This window comes from Aulonocara sp. 'chitande type north' Nkhata Bay, linkage group LG6 (genome assembly GCF_057382095.1).
Source record: "Aulonocara sp. 'chitande type north' Nkhata Bay isolate Kocher_YH1m ecotype deep benthic linkage group LG6, A_spYH_male_GT1.1, whole genome shotgun sequence".
NCBI lineage: Eukaryota > Metazoa > Chordata > Actinopteri > Cichliformes > Cichlidae > Aulonocara > Aulonocara sp. 'chitande type north' Nkhata Bay.
This window is the reverse complement of record NC_141349.1, coordinates 21,462,788-21,487,952: the sequence shown is the minus strand read 5'-3', so window position 1 is coordinate 21,487,952 and position 25,165 is coordinate 21,462,788. Positions and strand designations below refer to the sequence as shown.

The 25,165-nt window shown below is 38.5% G+C and overlaps 1 protein-coding gene across 2 annotated transcripts in view; it reads left to right on the top strand.

Annotated features, from left to right (window-relative positions):
- Window positions 1–552: 552 nt before the first annotated feature.
- Window positions 553–25,165, top strand: part of tet2 (tet methylcytosine dioxygenase 2) — a 28,912-nt gene continuing 4,299 nt past the window's right edge. The window contains exons 1-9 of one of the 2 annotated variants that reach the window (XM_086295568.1): window positions 553–951; window positions 18,983–21,955; window positions 22,034–22,124; window positions 22,222–22,315; window positions 22,401–22,609; window positions 22,925–23,075; window positions 23,169–23,258; window positions 24,295–24,432; window positions 24,566–24,911. In XM_086295568.1, coding sequence (XP_086151694.1) covers window positions 19,027–21,955; window positions 22,034–22,124; window positions 22,222–22,315; window positions 22,401–22,609; window positions 22,925–23,075; window positions 23,169–23,258; window positions 24,295–24,432; window positions 24,566–24,911 — 4,048 coding nt within the window. In that variant the 5' untranslated portion in view covers window positions 553–951; window positions 18,983–19,026. Of the gene's footprint in view, window positions 952–3,756; window positions 12,214–18,982; window positions 21,956–22,033; window positions 22,125–22,221; window positions 22,316–22,400; window positions 22,610–22,924; window positions 23,076–23,168; window positions 23,259–24,294; window positions 24,433–24,565; window positions 24,912–25,165 lie in introns of those variants that run through there. The other variant, XM_086295569.1, reaches the window with a different exon arrangement.

Below are 25,165 nucleotides of genomic sequence, written 5' to 3'. Positions count from 1 at the left end.
CAGCAACATTCCAGGGCTGAATTTCTCTTTTAAATCACCCTGATCCCCTTTCCCTCTCACACTGCTCTCTTTTTTCAGGCCCACGTGGTGTGTGTCAACAGGAGGTGGGTCTTGGCAGACACATGAATATGCTGCCCGCAGACTTGTCTTACAAGTCACTCTAAAAATGAACCAGTCGGCAGACTAGAATGAATTTCCAACAGCAGTTGGAAATTCATTGCTCTACCGATTGGACTCCATAACTGGCCACATGTTGTTGTTTCTGCAGTGTTCTCAAAAAGGGAGTGCTCTTACACTTGAGGGAAATTTCTGCAAGCTATGACAGAAAAAGAAAGAGATAAACTGAAAAAGGGAGGGAAAAAACCCCTTAGTCACTTGGCTTCCTGTCTGAAAAAAAAAGGAAGTGGGTGGAGACATTTTCTACACTGCCACAGTCAGATAGCTGAAACCAGTGCAATATTCAACAGAAAAGTATACTCTGTCTCAAACCCAGAATCCGGATCCACTCCAGTTCTTCAGGGCAATCCTAGTGTTCACTATTGTGTACGGCTGAGGAAAGAAGAAAAAGGAGGGAGCATAGGGGGGAAGGAAATCTGCCTCTTTGTGTGGGAAGGTCTCAGCAAGAAGGTGATTTTGTAATTATTTGAGGTAGACACCAAAGCAAGGCTCTTCCTCCTGACCTCCAAACAGCATCGTTTCCAATTTCTGTACCTCTGCTGCCTTACGGGAGTCACATATGAGTGTGCTTCTGAGGCTGCCAAACAGCGACACCCGGGCTTCTCCTGATGATGAGAGCCGACGTCAGACTGGTTTCCATGAATATTGATGTGGAGGATAGTCTGTTTCATAGAAGAACAGAAGGAGGCAAGATGGCTGCCTTTAGGATTTGTTAAAGAGGAGATCCAGACGGTTTGTTGGAATTTCTACAAAGTGGAGGGACGTGAAAGGCAGGTGAGAACTGGCTCGGCACCTTAATAATCCGTTTAGCCCTTTCCCCCCTGTAACCTTGTGTGTGTTTTTGGTGGTATTTAGTCAGATGAAGTACAGCAGATGCCCCACATCGTAAAAAGCAAGAGCCAACATAATAAGGGGGGGATATGAGATAAAGCTACTCCAACATGGCTGACAAATTCTCTCTTTTTTTGTGCCAGCTAAAACTGAAAGACAGCAGTTGTGTTTTCCTGTGTGTGCTTCTTGCTGCATTTGAATACATTATAGAAAACAGTGGACTTGTTCAGGAGTTAGTTTTTTTTTAAAGCATAATTTAAATGCCTGTGTGACACTACCTTTACTATTCAACCCTGGCTTTTTCCTAAACACATTAAAAATGTATTCAATATGTAATATAACAAACATTTTTGTATAAGTGACTTCCTATTTGTCAAAACACATTTGCAGCATTTATGTGTTATTGACAACTATTACAAAATCATAATTATGATTGTATTGTCTTTTTTTTTTTTTTAATTCAATATGGATTCAGATTTAGGTAGTTATTCACTTTGGTTTACCCCATCCTTTCTCACTGATGTATATGTGCATTTTTATTCTGTTCAGCCTTCAGTAGGAGAGTAAAAGTCCAACCTAAGCATGTCCAGTAGTAAGTGCACAGAGTCTGCACGGCAGCAGAGCTGAAATAGCTTCTGGCTTTGTGTATATGAATCAGCTTTCATTGCTTTCACCACTGAATGACGAGCAGACACAAAGGCAAATCCCAAGGAGAAGCAAAGGAGAATAGAATTGTGGTGGCAGAGCGTAGTGTAGGTGGACAAGGTCAGAAAGCTATGAAGGAAATGAAATTCAATCCAACTGCACCATTAAGTGGGCAAACAAGACTGGTAATTCTGGAGATTTCCCTTACTTCCTTTAGAAGTTGACACTAAACACAAGGTTGTTATCAGGGAGCAACAACAAACATCAATTCTAAAAAACTGACCAACTTGGTGACTTCGCAAGACTATTTTGTCTATTTTAATGCATTACAAGGAGTAAGCTGTCACAGCTAACAGGGTGTTGTAGGTTTTGGATCTAGCTGCTGACATAAAGATTATTGACAACACAATGCAGATTGTGCCTGTGACTTTCAGGGTGTATGAAATGTCATTATTTTAAAGGAATTGAAATAAAAAAACAGCTATGTTGCCTTGTATGAATCGCAAATTAACAGAAGTACAATAACAGAATGATAGCAGTAACACGATCATGTATAAATCCTCATAGTTTTAAATACATGTAAATTGAGCTTTATTATAGGACGCCAAGTCTCCTATTAATTATCAAATGCATAATTATTTGTTGTTTCTGCTTGTGTATGTGAATTCACCTAAGATTAACATCTGAATGGCTCATTAGTATAACAAAAATATTTCGGAGGCTTCCATGCTAGGCTTGTGTATTGCGCTAACTGCAGTCGTCAGATAGCCATGTGACCTCAGGGTACAAATTAAACAAAAGGAAGATGGAGACTAATGACTGACATTTAATTTGGCATCACACTTTAACAAGGCTATCTGAAGAACTTGTGCTTCGGTTTTTATCTTTAAATCAACACGAAAGTTTTCAGACACTGACTATTAGTGATCCATAAGGGCAAGATTAAAAGAGGTTAAATAGACAGTGAAGCTCCTTGTCAAATTACTAAAGACATTTATTAAGTTTTGGTTACAAAGTTGTATTTTTTTTCCTTTGATTGTCGATGCAGGCCATGCAGTTCCTGCACTGTGGTACAACTTTTAAAAACATATCTGGTGCTAGTAGAAGAAGATACTATTTAAGTCACAGAGTTTAAAACCAGCAGTAGTGGTATACACCTCTTGCGCAATACCATGCCTGTGTTTTGACACGATGAGCACGGTCACTGGCTGTGTAGCATCAACAAAAGTTCTTAAGCAAGAGTGCTCTCTGTAGCATTCATAAAGAATGTTGTGACTGCATGAGATCAGGTGAGCCAAGCCTTTGTGTGTGTAAGTGTGTACGGTGATCCCATTGCCCCACATAAACTAACAGACTGCAGATAATGCTTAGTGTGTCATTTGAAATACCAGACATTGTACTTTGATGAACAGAAATGAACCCACCTCATTTCTTGCTATGAGAGTGCACTATTAATCTCAGTTGTCTGATGTTATAACTTGTGGCTATATCTGCACTTAGTTGACTTTCCATTTTGTTTTTATTCTGTTTGCAATTCCGGTGCTCAGACCACCATACAAAAATATCATTTATGTCTGGTATGTATATCTTTTCTAGTCATCTGCTGTGTGTGACTGAATTTCAAGCTATTGCCATGTTCAATAACTTGCAATGGAGTGTTTATATACGCAAATGTAAAATGCATAAGCCGCTATTGAAATGTATAAAATAAAAGTACCACCTTTGTGGATATACAGGGGTTGTGTCAGCTTTATGCAACTGACCCTTCAAGTTTTCAAACTAAAACTGGGTCAGCAAGCTTTCACAACATCCAAGAATGTGCACTAGTGTGGATGCTAAGTATAACAAAAACAATGTGGATCTATCCCATGTTTCTCTTTCTGTTCAGCTGGACTGTGCAAAGGATTTATGTGTGCTAATCCTGACCTGCACAACTAATGCTACATAATAACAGAAATAAAAAACAACCACCATCTAATAGTTTTGCAGTTTTATATTTCTCTGCATTGCTGCTGTTACATCAGCAGCTGAAAAGGCATGAAAGCATTAATAGGGCTACAGGGGGCTGAGTGGGGGAAGGGCCATATAGATCAATCACATGCACATAGCTTCTCTCATCTATCCACACCTACAGATAAAGCCTCACGGGTGGACTGCTAGTTCGTCATGGTCTTAAGTTCCCTTTATGTCACTCCTAGGGCAAACACAATATCACCTTTGGGAAGAATGTCCAGTTGCCATAGCATTCCACAACAATGCTGTCTACTTAAAATACGCAACCCTTTACCCAAGCCCTCACCTCTGACCCTGCCCTATCCAACCCATGTATTATTTTTCCAACCAGGAGCCATTTCAGAAATGACACAGAACAGGTCCAGTGGCAGGCTAGACATTTTAGATTGCACTACACCTGGCTGGCCATAGCTCAGCTGCTTTCCTAAGACAAAATGGCGAGATACTGAGTGTTGTATTGATTTCTGCAATATTGATTTCCCTTTTGTCTGCTGCTGGGGTTTTGTTTTCCTATAGAGAGCAAGGGAGTAGCAGCAAGCCACTATCAGATGCTTCAACAGTGGGATCACTCTGTGAGAACGCTGTCACTCATTTGAACATATCTTAATGTTCAAATGAGTGACAGTGAATTTACAGTTGGATGCAATTTATCATGAAGTGTGTTTTGACTTACTGCTGCAAAAATGTTCACATTGTTTTAGCATCAGTGAAACCTGTAGAGCTTTGCCATTTTTTTAGTATGGTGTTTGTTTTACTTTTACTATTGATTGAACATAAACTGCATTATGTAAGACAATGTCTATTAACTGAAGCCAGATCAAAAAAATATGTCACTAATAAGACCACCAAACCAGATGGCCCTAACTTGTTAAAGTAATTATGATCCGGTCTGAGGTAAAAAAGAAAAAAAAGATATTCATAACCAACATATGCTATAAATATGACTCATAGCCTCCTACTACGAAGCGGTGCGCCGTTAGCCAAGTTGACGTTTAATTATCGATTGAGAGAGATAAGACTGCGTTTGAGTGGCACAGGCCCGGAGAGAGGGTTGCTGGCCCTGTGAGCATATATCGATGTCAGGGTTTACCTCAGGGGTGAGACAGAGAGGGCAGGGACTCAAAAGCTTCCTCCACGTGAACACGCACATGGCCGTTCTGTTTACAAACACTATCCCGGCATTCCGCAGCGAGGAAGGCAAGTGAGATGTTATGTAACCACCCCTAAGCGAATAGCATCTCTTCCCGCTTCTCACCAGGCCGCTCCTCCTACGCTTGGATGATCTTCTTAAATACTGTTGTCGCTGGTTGCGCTGACAGAAGTTAAGAATAGAAAAAGAAATTCAAAAGTCACTTCAGTCACTGTCGGTTTGCCTGAGACTGTGGCGAGACTGTGAGCAGGTCTTTTTCTTTGTGCCATTCTACATTGCTCTCGTGCAATTCTAATAGCATCAAGTCCGGAGACTAAAGAGGCCTTAAACGTGCCGTAAGCTTTTTTTGTGATTACAGCTTACAAAGCCATCACATGGGCGCAGATACCGTGGAGGACACAGTGTAGTCCACAGTAATGTCTCCATTGCACAGTCCTGCATGGTTAATTGGATTATTCATTAAATATTTCCTGGACACATTCATTAATCAATTTAGAGCACCAAGTTGCAATGTAGTACTTAGCATTTTTGTTACTATTATTAGCAAGAGAAGCCTAGCAATTAAAACATGCACATGGCATCTCTTAATGCGTGACATGAAAATCTTTGCAGATAAAAGCAAAACCAGGAAACAATAACTCCTGAAAATGATGGAGAAAACTTGATAAACCATATGCATACATACTTTAATCATCCACACTAGTGGCCAATTTATAATCACCAATTAACGGAAAATCCAGACCTTTGGCCTGTGTGAAATTGGGAAAACCAACACACCACTATACCACCACTCAGATTCCCCATCATTGCTCACTTCCAGTTAAATGAAATCAACCAAAAAGTGGAGGTTTAATTCAGAACTATTTATTGGAAAAGAATTTGCCTGTCAAATTGCATCTTTTGTTTTTTTTTATAATTTTATTTTTTAAGGGTTAAAAGTGCGGAAACTATCAAAATCTGCAAAGCTTTGTCATTATAGCACAATCTAAAGGAGGTCCAAAATGGTTAAAACAGTTGCTTTTGATTACTACTTGCCCTCTTCTAAAATGGATGTTAGATATGAACCATTTTAGTGCTGCGAGCTGTCACTATAAAGGCCCCCTGTGGTCTACACAAGAAGCATAAAAGTAGACAGCTGGCCAAGACTGCTATTAAAAGTGTAACCCTACCAGAGGCTTTGAGTGACATCACTAACCAGTTCTGGGGAGTTAGAGTGGCTGTGGCTTAATATTAGGTTTCCTAAGTGGAATGTACAATTGCAGCAGTTGGAATCTTTCTGAGCCATAGTGCCCAGTGATAACTGAACTGGGCTTCATCCACTTGTTTATGATAGGAAAGGTTGCAAGTATGACTTCAACTCTTGTCCTGAAAGAATACAAACTCTTGCCTGCAAAACAAATTGCAGTATTTAAGTAATGGACTGCCATAATTTAATGAAATATTTATGTAAACACTGAAACAATACACTGTTTACAGAGGCTATACTTAGCAATTCATTCTTGAGGTGTGGGATGACATATATGATTCATACAACCCATACTCCATACACAAAAATATTCCTCTCAGAAGGATTTGTGATTCCCATTCAATGAGTCACGTGCCTCCTACTGAGTGAAGGTAAAGAAGGAGCTTAGAAAACAGCGGCTTAGGTCAGGCTGCTTAGAAACCAATGAGGGATCATCTCAAAAGCTTTCCAGAAAACTAGAGAGCACGTAGAAATGTTTCTCAGGCAAAATGACTGTTAACCCTCCTGTGATATATTTTTGGCTACACATTTATTAAAGTAAAACGAAAGAACCTGTTGCCAAACTTGCCTTAGTTTGTCATGACAAAGAAAAGAAAACACAAACTTCAATGAAACTGAAATTTGCACTGATATCCACCTACGATCCCTTTGCCCCCGTGTTTGTGTGGCATACTTTCCCTCCAATAATAATTTGCTCTGTTTACTGTCCACCTCTGCTTCCTGTTCATCCACAAACTGGTCTGGATTTGAATACTGCAAACAGTCTAGAAGCCTTCTAGGCTTTATGGATCATGCTAAATTATAGTGGATATGAATTTTAAAAAATTAAGTGGAAAGTCACTTAGAAGTTAACATTTGCAACTTTTTACAAAAAATTGCTATATATTAATAAAATTAAAATTTAATGATTTTTATATCATTTAAATCTATGAAACTAGAAATAGTGATAAGATGCCATAATAGATAGCAAAACTGATGAATGGGTTTAAAGAAAATTTTCAGAAATGTTGGGATAGGGGAAGCAAATGACTTCATAGAGAAAAGAAACCATGAATGCTAAATGGTAGATAGGTTCCAGAGAAGCGCATTGCATGATCCAAAATCTGTCTTTTTTCAAAGAAGGCTTTTGTTGTTTTAACAAGAAAATGCTAAACTATGTTCTGCACATATTAAACCAGCATGGTTAAAAGAGTAAATGTGTCTAGGAGCTAAACTGACCAGCTTGCAAGTCCAGAGTAATCATTGGTCAAATGTGAACAGTTGTTCTCCCTAGTTTCTAAACACTTATAGTATTGCTACTTTTTTTGTCATTTCATCATTTAAAGTAAGCAGTTATTTTTGAAAAACAATAGAATTTCTCAATTCTAAGATTAGATGATTCTAAACTTCAAACATCATGAATAATTTCACTTTAACATAATTTGGTATTTCCATTTTAAACAACATATCTAAACTTGACCTTTAAATGTGCTGATTGACACAGATACAAATGTAGGCCTCTGAATATGTGGCACAGTTGAATTACTGGCAGGATCAACCCATAAAGAACACGTGTGCACCACGGCAATGCAACCTCTTCTGCAGTCAGCCATGCTAGGGTAATGGTTAGCCCAGATGGGCTTTGAAGCGCTCATAGGACATTGCCGTGGCTACCATGCACTCAGAAATTAACTTTTGCTCTTTGTGCAGTTCATCAAGTTAGTCAGATATATTGACTGTTGCATAGACAAAGGGCTGGAGAGAGAAAATAGAGACAAGCCCTCTGGAAGGAAGAGTGTAGCACTGTGAGGGGTTGGGCGCAGGTCAATGGGTTTGTACGCTCAGAAGCCAATGTCTTCAGTGTCCATGTGATCCAGCTTGATGGCAAAAAAGATTTAGACACTATGTGTCAGCCTCAGAGCCCAGTAAGGATTCTTTGTAGCACACGTGGTGACTAAACTGGAAAAATAAAGGCTAAAAAAGTTTTTGGAGTGACATCAAGTTCAACTGCAACTTTCAGGATTGACTGCTCTGGGGGAAATATTCAATGCTGAGGTCAAGGTAAACAACGTCAAAGACAATGTCTTAGTGAAACGTTGTTGGAGGGAAGGCTGTGGGTGAACAGATTTGGTCTGAATGAGTACAGACTCTTGTATTAAAAAAAAGCATGCAGCTTTTAAGGAAAATATTGTGACACTTGCTATTGGTGACCACAAATAACACAAGGCAGAGTACATGACTGCTGATTCCTGAATGGCTGCCATAAAACAATATAGTGTTTGCAATGACTATACTTGTTAATTCATTCTTGAGGTGTGAGAGATAATTTACATGATCTGTGACCTTATTGTCTATTATCATGGGCAGCTGACCATTTGGTTAATACTGAATCAACCCAGTAGCTAAAAATTAATACAGTGCACTTTGAAAATATTCAGAGCAAGAACAGTGAAGGATGACCAAGAATCTCATTGTTACTCTGACTGAGCGCCACTGTGTGAAAATGGAAAAAACTTATAGCAATCCAACTGACTCTGTGGGCATGAATATTGAATATCTGCGCTTTATTGCTGAGTCACTGGTGACAAAATTCTCATTAAATCCAACTTGAAATTTCAGTTGATGTTGCTCTCAGACTTGGAGAAACAAGATTGTATGGCCTGATGAACAGATTCAAGTTTTTCCAGCTCAGTCAGACACCTCACTTGAATCAAATTAAGTATACCTGTAGAGAACTAGAATCTCTCTCTACTGACAGTACCCATTAAACCTTCATGACCTTCACAGATCTGAAAAGAAAGAATTCCCCAAATGGTGCAAAGTTTGTTGCATCTTACTCAAAAACACTCAAGACTGTAACTGCTGCCAATCACACCTTAACAAAGTGTTTAGAAAAGGGTCTAAATAAAGTCTAACTCAAATACATACACATATTAAAAAATGTCCGGACTACAATTACATTTGAAGCAAAATTAACAACAGTAAAAATAGTTTACTCAGGCCCAATGTGAGTCAAATGGAAGACAAAAGTAAAACATGCCCACACAATGTTTTGCATGCGTTTGTCATATTCCCAGAATACCAGCTGAACTAGTTGTATCAGAAATGTTCAAAGATGGGGTTTAACACCTTCAACAAACAACTTGAGTTACTCATGACACTGTCAACCACAAGAAACAAATCATCAGCTACTCCTCAGACTTAACCCACAATCAGACCCAGTAAAAGAATTACAAATAATAATATCTATTAAATGCTTTGGGTCTAATATAAGGGGAACACAGTTTCTCTGGAAAAAAGAGTCAAGACATAAAACCTCACCCATCAGCAAAAAAAAAAAAAAGTTCAAAAAAATGAGTGTTTGAATTGGTCTTGAATTAGCAGTGAGAGTGATTATAATTATGAATGGCCATGCAGATGATATCCATTAATCTTTTCCCTCTCTAAGTTTGTATTTTTCCCTTGGGGAGAAGTTAACTGAATCGGTATTGTACATCGTTCCGGTTTTACTTGTCTATCCATTTGCATATATTCCAGCTAGATGATTTCGGGCTCATCTAAAGTAAACGATGTGCCTAAGTAGTGTCAGGTAGTGTACATATTTAAATAAATAATACATAATGTTTGCCCTTTGCCAAAAACAGTGATTTTAAAAACTGACTGACATTAACTTCAAGTGTGTGTTCGGGTTTTTTAAATATTTAGATATTAAGATATAGCGTTTATGGCTTTGCTGTTCAATTAGCATTCACTGGAAGTCTACTATCTTGCATCAATTACAGTCATCAGTTTCAGCATGATTAACCATCTCATGAATGCTGCATGCTACAGACTTACTTTTCATTTGTTTTTGTTTGCTTGTTTTTGCATGTCTATGACATTTCTGCAGAACACATATAACCTGATTTGTCCTGTGTATATCTGTACTATATAGCATACATTAGATTAGAGGACTGGTTTGCTACATGAACTGAATGTAGGAAACAACATCTTACAGTTCAAAAGAATTACACTAAGTTTGATTAGTTTAAATTTTACTCTCTCAAATAAAACTATAGTTAGGTAGTTATGTTTAAATATAACCAAAAAAGGCAACGAGACAATAAGCTGTGACAGCACAAAGACTGCATTAGGAATCTCCACAAGTATGCCACATCTGCCTTGCATTAGACATCAAGAACAATGTAGATCGTACAGATCCCTTCTTCATATGGATGGGGAGGAGGCTCTCTGGCCAAGAAATTACAAACAGAAGTTTATGCCATCTATGTGTTTGATTTGATCTAATAATCTTGGCTTAAGATTCCGTTAAAAAAAACAAAAGGATTATGCTTTTATTTACATGTCTTTGCATTTATGCATCAATGTAAATTCCCCATCAAAGTGAACTTTAGAAAAGTGTAACGTAGAGACAGTTTTGTGTCATATTTAAAGGTAAGCGTGTCATATGTGAGCATGAGTAATTTATTCATCATGAATGATCCCCTCGATAACCGGATTTTACCTCCACTGTTGCCCTGGTTGTGGTTAATTACTCAGGGGTGAGAAACCGAGAATTAAAAAAAAAACAAAAAAAAAAAAAAACAGATCTCTCACTCCAGGATGCCATGTGATACAGACATCTGTACATCACAATTTTGTCATTAGGCCATATACAGTATCAACAGGTAAATGCTGTGCTGAGGAAAAAAGAAAATAGACCTGAAGTTGTACCATTCAAAGTCAGTTGCTACCCCCATGCAGCAAAGCCTTGCAGCAACCTTTGTTGCCATTAATGGAACCAATATGTGTCCCATCAGCAACTCACAGCCTCAAGCCTCTGCATTCCTTGTAATAACCTTCACATGTATCTGCATCTGCTCTATAACCAGCTCAAAAGATCACCCTTAACAGAAACTTTCTATCTGCCAAACATTAGACAGATGCATTAGCAGAAAAGACTTTCTAAAGGTCCATTCTCTACACCAACCTGAAACAGTGCTACATTCTAACAACTCAAATGTACTTAGTATGTAGTGTGGTGTAAATGTGCTTATTTGTATGTGAACACAAACAACGTTATCGTAACAGGCTAAGTAACAGGCCAGTACCTCACAGTCTATAAAGAGACCAAAGTGTGTAACAAAAGGTGGTTTTAGGTATTGGTTTCAGCTGTGTCGAAATCAGGAAACTGAAATATGGCAACAAAGGTCCGACAAGTACACGAGGTTTACTTTTATCTAGGTTTTCGACCCTGATTTTACTTTCCTGTTTAAAATGTTTAGATAGGTTTGTGCCCCATCTGAGTGTAGATGCCAGTTTCGTTAAGCTCCCTTCATGTGTAGCAACAAGATAGAAGCACTGAAAACATTAAAATGCCTTCTGACTGCAGACGCAGGGGGGCCCTTTGTTTCTTATTAAAAAAAAAAGTGTCATATGTTGTTCAGACTGATAGAAAGAATGAGAGGGACAAAGCATAAATCACCGTGGGATGTGCATTGTACACGCTGTGTGAGCAAGCCATGTGACATAAATCACAAGTGTGAGATGCCTGATAAAGAGACTCTGGGGTGCAATACAAGAACATAACATAACATCTGTCCTATTGCGCCTGATGAACATTTGACCATCGTTAACAACACATGCTTGAGGGACAATACCTCACATTGTGCCTTATGAATTGATGTGTCTCTTCTGGTTTTCTACACTTTCCAGTCCATCACAGTTTATCTGTAAAAAGATTTTCTCTGAGGGAGTCAACTCCTTTTGTTGATAAGAGTTTCCTTGTGTTTGCCCATTTATTGATGGGGTATTAAAAAGTAGACCCAAAATAACCCATAACAAATAATAATAAGATTGAGAGTATGATATTTCTGCAAAAACTTTAGTAACCTTAGATGAATTTCAAGCTTGGAGTTAAAAAAAAAAAGAAAAAAGATTGTTTGCATATAAGTGGAAAATAACTGCTTGTTTACATTGTCAGCTGGAATGCTGAGGTGCTAGAGGTCGTTGGGTTTGTAGAACAGCAAGTTCGGCTCTATATTTACATCAGGGATTTGATCGCTGTAGAATGCAAGTCATCTGACCTAATTACCCCGATAAAGCGTTGCTAAGGATGAGATTTCACTCACGGTTGAGCTGCCTATAGTCTGACCCATCTAACTGGCCGCACTCTGATCAAATAACATTAAATGTAAGTAACATTTATCATCACGCTACCATGCAGTTTTTTTGCAGGGAAATCTCATGTTTCTGCAATTATGTGGAAATTTGAGTTAAACCATCCACCTAAAAAATATGCATAAGAGGAAACTAAATATTTTAATGGCTGGCTGTCCTGTGCAATGATATAGGCATAAATTGCTATAGCTATAACATATACAATATTTCAGAGTCATTATTATATACAGCTGTTAGAAGTTTCAAAAATACTTCAGACATTCTTCAGAATATGTTGTCACATATTCTCATGTGCAGCAAAACTGAAGTCAAGTCCAGTTAGCCAAAGTCATCTTATACACAAAATGAAAAAAATTGGATTTCAATTTGCATGCTATCATTGCTTTCAAATGTTTTAAAATCTACTCAGTATCAATACTTGTGGCTAAAAGAAGAGGAAACAACATTGCAATAGTGAAGCAATGGGTCAGTTAGAAGATATTACAATTTAAAAAAAGAAAAATCATATCTTTCCTTTTTACGAGACAGTTCACAGAGCATGTAGGGTTTCTCTTTATTACACAGTCAGAAAATGTATAGTCTTTAGCCTGGGTGCATGCTCAAGGTTCTTATCTTTTAAAGCAGGAAATTACAAATGCACTCTTTTCAACAAAGAAAAGGAAATGTGCACTTGAGATTATGGCTTATTCTTGGGACTATTCTACAAAAGTGCGGTGTGGCTTGGCAAGCATGTATTTGATTTACAGGTCTGCTACACATCTTGCTTTCTTTAACAGCAAGGCTCCTTACCATTGCTGCCTAGGTCTAAAGCTTAAAGCGCAGAGACCTGAGTCTTCCAGCAGCTGTCGTTGGAGGTGAATGTCACATATGGCTGCCAAGTCACGCCAAACAAACCCCATCTACTATGGCAGTTCTCATATTTCACTCGCTCACTCTGGGAATAACAAAAACACAGTGGAAGTCGAGTGTATTTAACACTGTTGCACTTGTGCTATGAAGACAAAGCAATGTGTTACAGACTGCATATTCCCTACACACATAATTTAATGCAAAAGAGAGAGATCATTTGTCATGTTGACTGACAGACTAAAATTACACTCTCCTTAGCAAACCAAAACCCTTTATTTTTAAAGAAAAATATTGATTGTTCAGGCTACTGATAAGGCCCTCTTGTGTAAACTGCGTCCATTGTTTTGCAACACTAGTCCCACTGTGTCCATAAGTCCACTCTTGTCTATAGGCTTCAAAGCACTTTACAACTTGTCATCTATTAATGGCAGCAAATGCATAGTTGCATAGGTAATAACTATGTACAACGGCTGTTCTCAACTGTACTAGTTCGATGGAAGGGAGCAGATGAATGGCAGACATAAGTAAAGATGAACCTGAAGCGTAATTACAAGGCAGAGGTAAGGCTGTGGCAGACAAAAAGAAACCAAACGACAGTAAATAGGAACAAAGAAAATGACAACAAAGGTCTGTTGGGTATTCAGTTCCAGCCATGTAAGCTGAGTCATATCATAAACTGAAACAGAGTGCTCATTCCCTGGTGGACATCAGCTATAAGAAAGAAAACCAAAATAGATCAAAGCATTATAACTCCCAGCAGGCATCCACACTAAAGTCACCGCAAAGCTATGCCTCAGCTTAGTTTAGTGCTCTACGTCCGGACCAAAAATAGATCTTTCCATAAATCACATCTAACAAATAGTTAACAGGATGAAGCTAACACTTCAAATCTGCTAAAGCACTCAGGAGAAACAGGATCTACAACTTTGCATGAATGTTATGTGTGTTTTTTATGTTTGTACGAAAGATAGACGCACACACAGCTGGGATCTCTGGCTTTGTTCTGGGTTTGCAAAGATTTTTTTGTTACCAGTGTGGGTGTATCCTACTGTGACAAGCTGCTTGGCTCAACTTGGTCGGTTGTAAACCCTGGAGTGTCCCGCAGGAATAGAGCCGCACTGTAAGCGGCTTTGAGCCAGTGTTCAACTCTTGACTTTGTTACTGATTTACAGACTGTTGTGAGAACCAGAAAAACAAAGTAGTAGTCACAAGGGGTCAGGGGGTTCCCGTCATTCGTCTGCCTCACAGAGACATCTTTTAAAAATCAAGTTTTAAAATATGATTTTTATTTAAAAGAGTTAAAAATACGGGTGCAATAGTAATTCAAGTACAAATCCAGAGAGAAATACTTCTGGGTTTTTTTTTGGTTTTTTTTAAAGGAAGTGTTACATTGTTACTCATTCAAACAGAGATTGGCAGTAACTTTAGGCAGTACTCTCCATACTTTTCAGAGATTATTATCATCTCTCATCTTTTGAGTCTTGTTTTGTTTTTTGCAGCAAACTGCACAGTAAAAAACAGATTCAAACAAGAATTTGTAAGATTAGCAGATGAGCTGCTATGGATGAGAAAATTGAAATGCTGCATAAATGAAAATGCCTTCCAGATGCAGAGACCTACTGCCATTCATCATAAACAGCCAAGCTTATAGCTCTTACTGTCCTCATTTGTCAAAATAACAATACCTTGGTTTTAATACCTATGACATAATCCTAAATGGGTTCAGTGTCATTTCTGATCAGTTATTTTTATAGAAAGCATTCTGCCTTAGTCATAGACCAGTAGGAAAAAAAACAAAAAACAAATGCCACAGTAGGAACTTAATACAAGAAGAGTCAGCACATCTTTCATGGCTAATTTTTTTTTCAGTACTTCTGTTTATTTATGATGATAAACTCTGTCATCCACAGTATTAAAACTGCCAGTTGGACAAAAAATTCTCAATAAATTCACTTGGCCAAACAGTTTTCTTCTAAATATTCTTCCGTGACATGTTAGCATGCTAGAACAGTCCACCGTTTTGCTAGCAGTGAGCCATCTTGTCAGTCAGTATTTTTATTTCATAGTGTCACTTAAAATGTCATCTTTTCAACACCCTTTTCTCTTTTTTGTGTGTACAAAGTCTGCAGAGGTTTTCAAGGTACCTCAGAATTACACTGATAACCTCTGTGCTGAGCCTGGAGCACTTACCTGTCTATGGTCATGCCAATGCACCTCTGGCTGGTGTTACTGTAGTTTGTTCTATAACTCACAAGAACTGCTGTAATTGTGTTGCCAAAGATTTTTGCCTGTTCTCTTACTCTGCTTGTAAATTTCCCTGTTAACATCAATGTGATGTTAACAGATCAATTCATAACCACATTCATCCAAGTGAGTTAACCGGAGATCACAAATTTAAGTGTCAAAGGTTTTGTAAGATTTATCTCACTGACCACAGATTCATTTCAATATATCACACAGAAGTTTCTAGTTTGGAGTTGCGTATTTCAGTATAGCCATTATAAAGGTCATGATATTGATTGCTCGTAAAGGTCTGCACTTTAAATCACTTATTGTTTCCACTAGTGGTACATAAGTGGCAAAAGCTTGTGATTTCAGTTGTTTCGTTTCGTTTCCTTTTTTTTTTTTTTTTTAAACTGTCGACTGGGTGTTGAAACCTTGCAAAATGGCAAACATAAATTTCAATGAAGTTCTAAAAAGTCTTCAAAAAATTATACATAAAATAATCAAAGTTGTCAAAAAGACACCTTTGAGGTTCATCTCCCTAGCTGTGCTGGGAGCTTTTTTCGTTTTTAGTGTGTTGCTTCCCCTTTCCACCTGCTAACCAGCCACTGGCAGCTCTGTTGTGACAACAGTGGAATCTTTTAGGAACCTTGTAATAGCTTTGCTTGTTAGTAGGAGGTTTAACGCTCTAAATGTGGCGGTCTGGAGGGCTGCTAATGTCTTGGAAGAGTGATTGATAGAAGATCATTATGATAACCAGCTTCTCCAGACTAAGCTTGGCCTGGCAGTTTCCTATCATCTTGGTCCAAATGAGTGGGTCATATGTAATTTTTTTTCTTCATTCTTGATCTATTTAGTTTTTAACTATTTATGAATTGAGGAACTTTTAAAAAAAAGTTTTTCACCCAAAACTTTCTTAAGCTGTTACCACAGGAACTTGATTTTAAAGCCTTAAAAGAATATACACCAGACATGGTGTCATTATGTATGATTGGATATATTAAATATTTGACTAAAATGACACAAATTTAAGATATTTGCCTAAATTACTGAGCCTAGCATGTGTTTATGTGAACGACAGAGGTTTTCCTTCTAAATTTAATGAGCTTCAAAGTTTATAAAGCTGTGGACATAAGTTCTTTGAATGACAACAGCTGTTCTGTAGCTCTAACAGGTTCCAGATGTTATAATTGTGCCCAGTGATGGAGTATAATTATAGTACCTCTCCTATTTAGTATTTTTTTCCTTTCCTGCTTCCCCAGACATCAGTCAATACCTATAGTGAACCTCATAGTTGGTTTACAATAACAAGACTGCTTTTGTGTGAATCTAAAGCTGCATACAATTATGTTAGTATGGTATTATTATAACATTTTAAGATAGCCATAGCAACTGGCATCTGTTGTGACATTTACTTATTTTAAGTGTATTATGTGTTTATATGTTGTAAGTGAATAGTTTACATTTCTAAGTCTTAAAAATCAAAAACAATTTTAACTTCATTAGATCGGTGCTGTCCTGTTGAAGATATTGTCTCAAACCCGGCATTGGCAACTAGCATTCTTCACCCTGATTGTAGATATTCACAAAAAGACAACTGGGTAACAAGACAACTCAGTGTCAGTTATCGATCACTTCAGTTATTCTCCTTTATCCAGTTTTACTTTAATACTGAATTAGGGCCCCTCTTGGTGCTCAAAAAAATTCCTTTGGCATCTGCAAAAGAGTTTCTAATAATTATGATGGATTAGACTGCAGTTCATTGTACCTGTGCACTGCAATGGTTTTGCAGATGCTGTAGATGTGACATGCATTAATAATTACCCATATGGAAAAGATATATATAAATCTTATAAAGTTTGTATCTGTCTTGTGTGAAACTTGTATGAAAAGCATACAAGAGTGAAAACAGATATAAGATCCCTTGAAAAATTATATAATGAAACTTGTATGTTTTGGATACTTACTAAAACAATGTATGAAAGTAATGAGAAAGTGGCCACTTTCATGAGTAATCACATATAAGTTTTTACGATTTCTTTTCCATATGGGTAAGAGCAGCAGACAAAAATCAATGTTCAGCTCGAATCACTTTTGCTTGCTGCTAAACCCTCTACTTCATATTCTTGATATATTAATATTAACATAGTTTTATACATAGGTATAATTCTCTAGAATTTAAATTAAACTTAGAAAAGTACAAAACTCTGACTTCCTGTCTCTTGGAACTGAACTGTGGTTGTATTTAACATAAACATTTTACAAACATGGTGTCTAAAGGGATACATAGACTGGATGGCATCATCCTGGTTTTCACCAACACTGACAGGAATCTTGGCCAGGATTTATCCTTTACTGCTTACACTAAACAAATATCTCTCATCTTCATAACTAGAAACTGAAATGGGAGACATACTGAAAGTGATACTGAAAAATTAGTTAATGCAATTGTTACTTGTAGACTGGACTATTGTAATTTAACAGGCTGTTAAAGAACCATGAAAAGCCTGCAGTTGATCCAAGACATGGCAACAAAAGTACAAACAATGACTAGAAAGAGAGCTTATAGGCTGATAGGTGTGCATTAATAGGCAAGCCTGCACTTAAAATGTCACAGAACAACTGATCAAGTACTACAGTCTAACAGAGGGAGGTGAAGTCTATGAAAGGTCCTGCTGTCATCTGATAAACATTCAGTACCCAGCTTAAATACATTACACTATGTGCTATATTCAAAAATAGGCTTCTAATTTAAGAGTACTTAGTAACACTAAGAGTTTGTTAGCAGTGTAAATGTGAGTCATAAAAACATTTAAATAAATATGGTTGGTGTTAAAGGACTGAAATGAAAAGACTTTACACAAAGGTTTACACAAAAACATAATAATGAGGCTACACTTAAAAATCAATCTGGTGCTCTTGGGTAAATCAATTTTCCCTCATTTGTTTAGGATGCAGAAATGAAAGGTATCTAACTATATATAGGGCAAATGCATATTACACTATCTCTACACCAGCAGTCCCCAACTCCTGGGCCATGGACCGGTACCGGTCTGTGAGTCGTTTGGTACCAGGCCGCGAAAGTTGAGGCTTGGATGTGAAATTTATGGTTTTCAGGGTTTTCATCGTTAACTCTTTTCCCATGTTGTAGTTGTGTTATTTTGCAAGAAATATTTATGCGTTACCATAGAGACCAGAGAGCATTAAGGGGCAGAGAGGAGGACGTTACTCTCAAAGTTGTTAGCACATTTCAAGAGGATGCTGCTAATAAATTTACACAATGACACAATGAATTTGTGTTTATTATTATATTTACAAAATACCAAAGTTTTTGTCTTGGTCGTATCATTTTATTTTGTTGTATTTATCCACAACACCTTAAAGGCCGGTCCGTGAAAATATTGTCTGACATTAAACCGGACCGTGGCATAAAAAAGATTGGGGAACGCTGCTCTACACCACCCAGCCATTTTTGTCCTTTTAGTATTAGCATGGACGCATTTGCTTTCACAATGCATTACAACTGTTGACACATCCCTGACCTAACCTTGACCTGTATTTCTAATGGATAGGTGCACAATCAAATTTTGCTGAGGACTAATCATTTTGACACAATAGTTTTATGACTGTTTGCAAAAGACAAAAAATCTTATTTAAAAATATGTTTATATTTAAATAAATTCAATAGCAAATTCCTTCCTGTCTTTCAGGACGGACAGAGGGCAGCCTTGTGTATGGACTCTGAGCAGGCCAGATGGAAACAGAAGAGAAGAGACATGAGAAGGAAGAAAGTTTGATATTAGAGCAATTTGGCACATCTCACAACATCCCTCATAAACTCCAGAATGGAGGCCAGTTTTCAGAGGGAAATTCTCTGCAGATCACTGGGGATAAAAACTGGAACCATTATAAACCCAGCACTGATGCCAACACTTTAAAAAGGCACAGGGAGAACTGCAACAACCCTGCTTCAGAACAAGGGTTGCTGGATCAAGGATCCTACATCATGAATGGAGAACTGATGAATGGAGAGTTAAAGCATGCACTTACTGAACAGTCCTTATTGGTCCATCAGTCCAAGAAAACAAAAATTGATTCTGAGATTAAAGGAAAGGATGACATAAATTCAGATTTATTGGAAAAGTTTCCTGAACTGACAACAACAAATGAATTTGGATGCAATTCCCAAACGTCAGATATTAAGTTCGATAACAGGAACTGCAATTTTCGTAACAGAGATATTTTCTGTGTGCCACGAAATAAACAAGTTCCGAATGGTGCTGTATCATCTCCCTCAACCATAGAAAGCACCCCAGGTGATTTGTTAGAGAAAACTTTGTCTCAGTATTATCCTGAGCAAGTCTCAATTGCACCACAAACGTCTGGGTCACAATTAGATGCTGTCAATAATTCACTGCCTGATAAACTGTCCAGTGAAGGTGCTAAACTTCCCCCTATGACCTCAGGATTGCCCAATTCAGCACAGATGCCTGGCTCACAGCAACAGCAGGCTCAGGCATCTGGAAATACTGAAGGAGGCAACAATTATAACTCTGTCAACTATGTACTAAATGGATACTCCAATAATTTTGGAGCAGACGACCAGCAGACACAACAACATCAGCAGTCAACATCATCTTATTCTGGTGAGGAACTGGCTCTGGGACAGCTGTCAGGCATGATCCTGTCAACAAATAATGCCAAAATCCCACAACAGCATCCAAATGGTGCGCAGTGTTATCAGGATGACACACGTCATCAAGGTGTATATGTAAAAGCCCACCAGGAGTTTAACGGCAGTTCCTTTCCAAACTGCAATAGTTCCCTACAGCCAGCAGAGGCAGAATACGAGTCCTTTCCCAGTTCTGGGACACAGAAACTGGGGCATGGTGAGGAAAACACGTCTAGTCAGCATCTGCAGCATGGCACTGATAGGGATCGCCACTATGGGATTCAAACCCAGAACTTTCAAGAAAATGCTGTAAACCCACTTAGAGCTGAGAGTCAGGGACCCATGGGATCCAGACTCCAACAGTTACACCACACTGGTATAGAAAACGGGATGGAAAACACGTCTCAGCAGAGAGCCAATTTATCTTGTTCTACCCCTAACCAGAGAGGCTGGAGAGAACTGAATTCTTCACATTCCCAACAGCCACCAACAAGTGGCCCATCATCTCAGGCACAAGAGCAGGATCTGTGGAGGAACTTCTCTACTAAGTCTATGTCAGAACAGCAGACAGCTAACCCCCCGGATCATGACCAGATGTTTGAGCCAAACCCAATGCAAAGATTTCAGACACAGAGAGTTTTCTCTGATGGCAGCCAGGGGTCTAACTTCCAGAAGAAACAGCAGGATTATCTGCCAATGCAAACGCATTGTGCTTCAGCTCAGCACAACACTGCCTCTGAGTGGCAGCAATCAAATTCTGAAGGAGCTCAAATGCAGCCGTCTTTAGCCCAGAAAATGCCAGAGCAGCAAAACTTCACTCAAAATCAACAAGTTGACAGTCGCTGCCAATCCCAGATGCAGTCAGAGCGCTTATGTGAGGACAATGACCTCCAGGAAATATTGTCACCTGGGTTTTTGGCAACACAGCAACAACAGCACTGTCAGCTCCAACGGCCAATGTCCCAGCCACCACAATTCGAAGCGCAGCAACTAAAGTCTCCCAGTTACAGACCTCACAGTCAGCCTCAGCCAGGTCAGCAGCTGCTTCAATCCAATCAGCCTTTTGGAAATGGTCCTGCTCAATCCAGCAACCAACACGTCCAGCAAAATGACCATGCAACATTTAGTAATATTAACACAGTAGAGATGTCACAACATCAAAGGCAGTATCCACCAAACTCAGGCAGCACTAACCTCAAGCAATTTCAACCACAGCAGCCTAAAAGCCACTGCCACCAACCCAACCACGTGGACTTTCCCCCAAACTCCACACAGTCACAACCTCATTTACCACAAGGTGCTTTAAGCCAACAGGTCACAAAACAAATGTATCCCAAAGCTGAACAGCAGCTGAAGACATCTTGCACTCAGTTCCAAAGGGGACCTCAACTACCTCTGGGACCGGCAGGTCCCCACGTAGACTTTCAGAGGCATGCAGCCCTACGTATGCACCTGTTACAAAAGCAAGAACGCCAGGGCTCTCCTCAAACCCCTCAGAACTCTAGTGACCCTAAACATATCCAGAGAGCTGTGAAAATGGAAAATGGACCCAGACTTGAAATATCTGGGTTACAGAACCAGGAGCATCAGATACACATGCGAGAGGCAGGTAGAATACAAATTAAGCAGGAAAACCAACAATCTCTGTGTGAGCAAAGTAAGAAGCAGGCAAGTATCATAGCCTCTATGGAACAAAGCCTGAGACAATACCAGCTTTCACCTGTGTTTGAGAAAAAATCCATTGTCATCAATGCATTGAATAAAGTCAAAGTAGAATCTTCTGGGCCTGTCACAATCCTGTCAACCAAAACTGATGTGAATGGAGTAGAATCATCAGCACTTGCCTCATCCACTGAAGTTCTTAAAAAAACACCTGATTCCACCCCTAAGAAGGAACAACTTCTACAAAGTTTTATGGATTCTCCTGTGAAGCTGTTGAATACCCCTATAAAAAATCTTTTAGACACCCCAATGAAAACACAGTATGATATTGCATCCTGTCACTGTGTTGGTAAGTCTCTTAAGTTCAGCCTAAAACAGGATGGGCCAGTTGTATTGTATATATTAATATGTTTTGCTTTATGACTAGAACAAATAAGTGAGAAGGATGAAGGCCCATACTACACTCACTTGGGGGCAGCACCAAGCATTGCTGGCATACGGGAAATGATGGAAAAAAGGTTAACAAAAATCTGAAGTGGAATAATATGACTGTTACATAGCTACAATGTACAGTTTTACCTGTGTTAATTTAATTGCTTTTATTCTGCTTTAAAGGTCTGGCCTAACAGGGCGCGCCATCAGAATTGAGAAAGTAATATACACCGGGAAGGAAGGAAAAAGTACACAAGGATGCCCCATAGCCAAATGGGTACAAATATTTTTTCTATACTCCCCCTGAGACTTCCCTTAAATATCTTTGTGTGCACATATTCCCATACTTTTCATCATTTCAGGTGATTCGTCGATCCGGTGAAGAAGAAAAGCTATTGGTTTTGGTGCGGGAACGCCCTGGCCACAGATGTGCAACAACCTGCATCATTGTTGTAATTCTAGTTTGGGAAGGGATTCTGCCAAGTCTAGCTGACCGCCTCTACCTCGAGCTAAGTGAAACTCTAACAAAACATGGAACCCTCACCCAGAGACGCTGTGCTCTCAATGAGGAGTAAGTGACACCACTGTGTAAATCACATTTAGCCACTCAGACTTGATCTAATATTTGCTATCACATATTTATATAATATAAAAACTGTATCTTAAGGATCTCCTTGCCAGTGCCAAAATATTCCACCATTCTCTAAACCAAACAGTTTTCAGTTTGTTTGTTTTTTTGCGTCCATGGAAAATATAGTTAATGCCTTTGCTTTTATGTATTTCTGTTCATTACTTTTTGTTTTTTTGCTTCAAGTCCAGTTCCCCCTTTGATCATGAGATTATCATTCTGACTATCACAGTCCTAATTTTTGCTCTGCCCTTGCAGGAGGACATGTGCATGCCAGGGATTAGATCCTGAAGCCTGTGGAGCATCATTCTCCTTTGGCTGTTCCTGGAGCATGTACTACAATGGCTGCAAGTTTGCCCGGAGCAAAGTCCCAAGAAAATTCAAGTTACTTGGAGATGATGTGAAGGAGGTACTTTTTGAAGTTTAAAATATTATTCACATTGTGTTTACCTTGATTAAGCTGACATGCTATTCATCTTAATGCTTACAATTTTCCATTTAGGAAGAGAGAGTGGAGAGCAACTTTCAAAATCTGGCAACTTTACTGGCTCCCTTGTATAAAACTATGGCACCTGAAGCTTATGGAAACCAGGTGAATATCTGGACATATTTTTCTTTCTTTCTTAAACTAAAATAAAAAATTAAAATACAGTTTCTTATTACCTGGTAAAACCTAAACCAATTAACATTTACATACTGCACATATATTTATATGTGGCTAATGCAAATTGCAAACAGGGAAGTTTTTGGAGAATTTTATCCACCAGAGGGGATTTTAAATCAAAGAATCAAGATGTGAAGGCTTTTCACTTTAATTCTGGGAGTTTCTTAAAAATGACACTGAAACTTTTTCAAAATTACAGCCATTTTGGTACAGTGCTTTATTCTCTAAAGCTCAAAAGTACGAAAAAAAGCCCAACTACATATTTTTTTTAATAAAATCTATTGCTTTCAATGACAGCCTAAAGTCAACTCTTTTATCACACCTAGATTGTTTGATTTAAGATCAGTGTTTGTGGTGTACAGAGGCAAAGAAAACCTGTGTCCTTGTCCAAATTTTTATAGACCTTTCTTACAAGAAAGCTGTATATTACTGTTAAGCAGCCAAGATTCAATCTTGTTCTCTGGCATGTATGAAAATGCTAGATCAATGCTGCAAGTGCATAACTTAGGCCTGTTTATCACTGTAAACAGTCATTGTAAAGTGAGTGGGTTACTAAAACCCAAGAGGCAATACGAGTGAAGATCTTTATCCTATGATGGAACATTTCTATCTCGATGGTGTCATTTCTTCTATAATGAAAATGTCCTCATTTATAGGGTAAGAGAAATCCCTAAATGTAAAATGATGTGCACCATAAATTATACTTTTATAGTCAGCTGATCTCACCCTAGTTGAACACCCATGGAAAAGCCGAGGGGAATCATGTGGTCTATATTAAAAAACAAAATAAAGGAACTGTAAAAATTGTCTTCGTGTAAACAGTTTTGAAGAATTGTCATAAGTGATTTATGCTACCCTAGTAGAACACCTTATGTTGGCTTATCATTTTGTTGTTTTTTGTAGTGACCTTCACAAACTTTTAGGCAGCTTATTTAAATTAACTTCTTTTTGTTCCTGAACACAGGTGGAACATGAACATAGGGCTTTGGATTGCCGTCTTGGGCTCAAGGATGGCCGTCCTTTCTCTGGGGTTACTGCTTGTATGGATTTCTGCGCCCATGCTCATAGAGACCTCCACAACATGCAGGGTGGCAGCACTGTGGTAAGGATAAAAAAGGGAAACACATTTCTCTAAGTACTTTAGAAAAATGCCGGTTTTTGAATTTATGGCTTTGCATAAATTCAACCTGCAAAGCCATTTAATTCAGATAGTAATTCTTTTATTTTTTTTTCAGGTGTGTACATTAACGAGGGAGGATAACAGAGGGATTGGAAAGATTCCAGAGGATGAGCAGCTTCATGTCTTACCTCTTTATAAAGCTTCCAACACTGATGAATTTGGAAGTGAGGAAGGTCAACAAGAAAAAATAAAGTCAGGGGCTATCCAAGTTCTCAGTGTTTTCCGCCGCCAGGTGCGCATGCTTGCAGAGCCTGCTAAATCTTGCCGACAAAAAAAGCTGGATGCTAAGAAAGCAGCTGCCAACAAGAATGCCATGCTGGAAAGCTCCAACGATAAAGGAGAGAAGGCCAAATCAAAAGCTGGCACTTTTGAGAATTCTACTCAGAGCAATCCAATGGCAGGTAGGGTAACAAATTATTTTCTCTTCATAGGTATCCATTGATTTCTCTGAACTGAGCGGTTTCTGTCATATTTCAGGCTTGCTTCCAGAACAAAATGAGGTGTGCATCAGAAGTTAGTGAGGGTGCTCTATGCCTATACAGCTTACCAGGGCTGTATAGGTTGGACAGGTTTTACCGTTGGAAAAACATGAAATGTATTCTAAAAAAAAATAAATAAAACATTACATCTTTATTGATTTATGTAGATATATAAC